Source organism: Chanos chanos, chromosome 3 (assembly GCF_902362185.1).
Source record: "Chanos chanos chromosome 3, fChaCha1.1, whole genome shotgun sequence".
In the NCBI taxonomy this organism is placed as follows: domain Eukaryota; kingdom Metazoa; phylum Chordata; class Actinopteri; order Gonorynchiformes; family Chanidae; genus Chanos; species Chanos chanos.
The window spans coordinates 4,473,944-4,477,500 of NC_044497.1; the positions used below are offsets into that span (position 1 = coordinate 4,473,944).

The 3,557-nt window shown below is 46.4% G+C and overlaps 1 protein-coding gene across 1 annotated transcript in view; it reads left to right on the forward strand.

Moving 5' to 3' along the window:
• Positions 1–298: 298 nt before the first annotated feature.
• ofcc1 (orofacial cleft 1 candidate 1) overlaps positions 299–3,557 on the forward strand; it is a 36,149-nt gene continuing 32,890 nt past the window's right edge. The window contains exon 1 of the mRNA XM_030767071.1: positions 299–447. Coding sequence (XP_030622931.1) covers positions 299–447 — 149 coding nt within the window. The remainder of the gene's footprint in view (positions 448–3,557) is intronic.

The following is a 3,557-nucleotide window of genomic DNA, read 5'->3' on the forward strand; positions in this document are numbered from 1 at the left end:
TGGACTAGGCGTGGCATGCCTGTGTGGACTAGGCGTGACATGCCTGTATGGACTAGGCGTGGCATGCCTGTATGGACTAGGTGTGGCATGGCTGTATGGACTAGGCGTGGCATGGCTGTGTGGACTAGGTGTGGCATGGCTGTATGGCCTAGGCGTGGCATGGCTGTGTGGACTAGGCGTGGCATGCCTGTATGGACTAGGCGTGGCATGGCTGTGTGGACTAGGTGTGGCATGGCTGTATGGACTAGGCGTGACATGGCTGTGTGGACTAGGCGTGACATGGCTGTGTGGACTAGGCATGGCATGCCTGTGTCGACTAGGCGTGGCATGGCTGTGTGGACTAGGCGTGGCATGCCTGTATGGACTAGGCGTGGCATGGCTGTGTGGACTAGGCGTGGCGCATCGCTTGCCGTGTTCAGACAGCGCTTACTTCCTCTTTGTCTCGGCGTGTGTGTGACGTGACGGGAGTTTTGTCTGGGCGGGGCCTTGGAGAGGTCAGCCTGACAGACGGCGTGTGGTTGGGTCGTCCTCCAGTTTGTCTCCAGGCTTTGCATTGGTTTTCTCTTCCTTTTTCTCTTCCTTTTTCTCTTCCTTTTTCTTTTTCTTTTTTATTCTTTTTTCTTTTTTTCTTTGCCTTTAAATATGTAGTAATCTCAGGCTGTCACCACAACCAGCCAGCCGTGACATTACACACGCCTGAGAAACTCCTGGCAGCACACACAAATGCTCCTCTCTTAAAACACACACACACACACACACACATGCTGGCTGTGCATGCAGGCTAATTCCCACCGCAGGTGTGCGCGTGTGTGCGTGTGTGTGTGTGCGGTTGTTGTGAGTGTGTACGGCGTGCGTGTTTTTTTCTCTCTCCGTGAAGACTGTTAACGGTAGAATAAAGCTCGTCAACGAGGCTGAGGAGACAGCTGTGACTACACACCCTCTCTCTCTCTCTCTCTCACACACACACACACACACACAAACACACGCACATCAAACCCGCACGACGGGAAGAAAGCTCATGAAAAAGCGTCTTGAAGTGGATTCTCGGCAGCGCTGCGGTGTGTAAAACATGACTTTATAAAGAAGAAACACACTGTGATATAACTAATCCCCCGATTTACCATCAATCACCAAAACGCACACGCCATCAGTGGCCTCTGATGTTCTGCCTAAGCGAACCACTTCAAAACCATTCAAGTCAAGAGAGAAAGAGAGAGAGAGAGAGAGAGACACGGTGCTGCTGTCACACACTGTATATATATATATAGTTTGAAAACAGTTTGCCAGTAACTTGAGGCTTTGAAGGAATTTGCCTTAAAATCTTACAGTGAATGTGCAAATCCAGTGACACATGAAAACAGTACTAGTGGTGCTGGTACTCTTACACTGTGTGTTTGTGTGTGTGTGTGTGTGTGTGTGTGTGCGCGTTTAGATGTTTGAGTATCAGTGCTATAATAATGTAGCTGATGAACCAGATCAGATGAGTTGAAATGAAAGGTCTCTTCCCTAAAAGATTTTTTTTTTCCTAACCACAGTTTAACCTTCCTAAACAGTTTGATGTTGAATGCTGGAACTAAAACCCCCCAATGAAACTGAATTTTCCAGTCTTCCTCTTGGGATAATAACGTGGTCTGTCGGTTTATTCACAGACGGATGACAGAATTATCTTTTTATTCAATTACCAGATCATTGTAAATTCCAAATGTTCAGCTGTGTCTCACTACTGTAGTCAAATACTGGAGAGATTTGGAGCTGGACAAGTTCCATCAGCCCCCAGTCACATGCAGAGTCTGTCCAGGAGGAGAAGAGATGGACAGGAGAGCAGGAGACAGACAGGAGGAGAGGAGAGAGACAGGAGGAGAAGAGATGGACAGGAGGAGAGGAGACAGACAGGAGAAGAGGAGACAGACAGGAGGAGAGGAGACAGACAGGAGGAGAGGAGAGAGACAGGAGGAGAGGAGACAGACAGGAGAAGAGGAGACAGACAGGAGGAGAGGAGACAGACAGGAGAAGAGGAGACAGACAGGAGGAAAGGAGAGAGACAGGAGGAGAGGAGACAGACAGGAGGAGAGGAGACAGACAGGAGGAGAAGAGATGGACAGGAGGAGAGGAGACAGACAGGAGGAGAGGAGACAGACAGGAGGAGAAGAGATGGACAGGAGGAGAGGAGACAGACAGGAGGAGAGGAGATGGAAAAGGGAGATGCACCATTGTCTTTTTCCCTTTTACAGTCTCATGTCAGACAGACAGCACCAGCACTTTGATTACCAACACACTGACACAAGTCTGTCAGTTCACACAGACACTCACACACATATTACATGGTTCACTTTCTAACACACATATTACATGGTACACTATCTAACACACATATTACACAGTGAACTTTCTAACACACATATGACACAGTGAACCTTCTAACACACATATTACACAGTGAACTTTCTAACACTGTCTCTCTCTCTCTCTCTCTCTCTCTCTCTCTCTCTCTCTCTTTCACGGCGAGGCTAAAAAGCGGCTCTGGTGATGTTCTAAAACAATGCCCTTGGCCTGAATGCAGAAAAAAGCGACAGCAAGTATCTTAATCCTCCAAATAAAGGATAAGTCCAGTGTCTAAGTGTCCGCAGCTTTAAAGCTTTAACCAAAGACTCGTTGGTAGTTATGGCTAGGTATGCCTTCAGAGGAACATTTTAGCAGGTCTGTGGGCATTACTTAAAGAAGCTTGGTGTTTGGATTCACTGTTGGTCTGTGATACAGAGATCTTTGTGTCCTGCAGGACTGGAGACACGTCCACTGACAGACGGAAGCGTCCGGTCCTGAGTGTAGTATATGGAGCTTAGGAGAGCACTGGACAGCTTTTCCCATCTGTCTGGTCTCGCAGAAGGTTTCAGAAACTCTCTTTTAATTAAGAAATGCAACGCCTCTTAGTTCTCTCTCTCTCTCGCTCTTTTTTTTTTTTTTTTTTTTTTTACATCTTTTGTTTTTGTTTGCATATTTTTATCATTTTTTTTTGTTCACTTTTTAGATTTACAAATTTTAAGATTCATTTTGAATCCTCAGTGTTAAATATTCACATCACAACTGAAGAACATATTGCATTGCTGTGCACTGAAACACACACACACACGCGCGCACACACACTGCGGTTTGTTGCCTTGCTGTGTCTTTAAGTGTAAGCGTGTAATTGTAGGTAGAGCAGTAAAAGCGGGTTTGGTGCCGATAAGAGATTTCACATCCAGTTACGCGTTGTGTCTTGAAAAGCCCTTTTGCACAGACAGCTAAAACTATTCCTGTTCATGCATCATCAATATCTTCATTACGGAGGAGGTGGAAGTCAGTTTCTGTTTGCTCTTGTGGCCTAATGCCTTTTGACAGGGGAGCATCTTGGCTGTGTCTCTGACACATTGAGTTTTTGTCTGCGATGGAATTCCTCTTTTTGCCGGCGTGCAGAAAGCGTTTTTTTCTTTTTTTCTTTTTTTCTTTTTTTTTTTTTTTCCTTTCACCCCGTGCTTGTGTTGGAGAAGCAGCGCTGGAGAGAGAGAGGGAGAGAGAGAGAG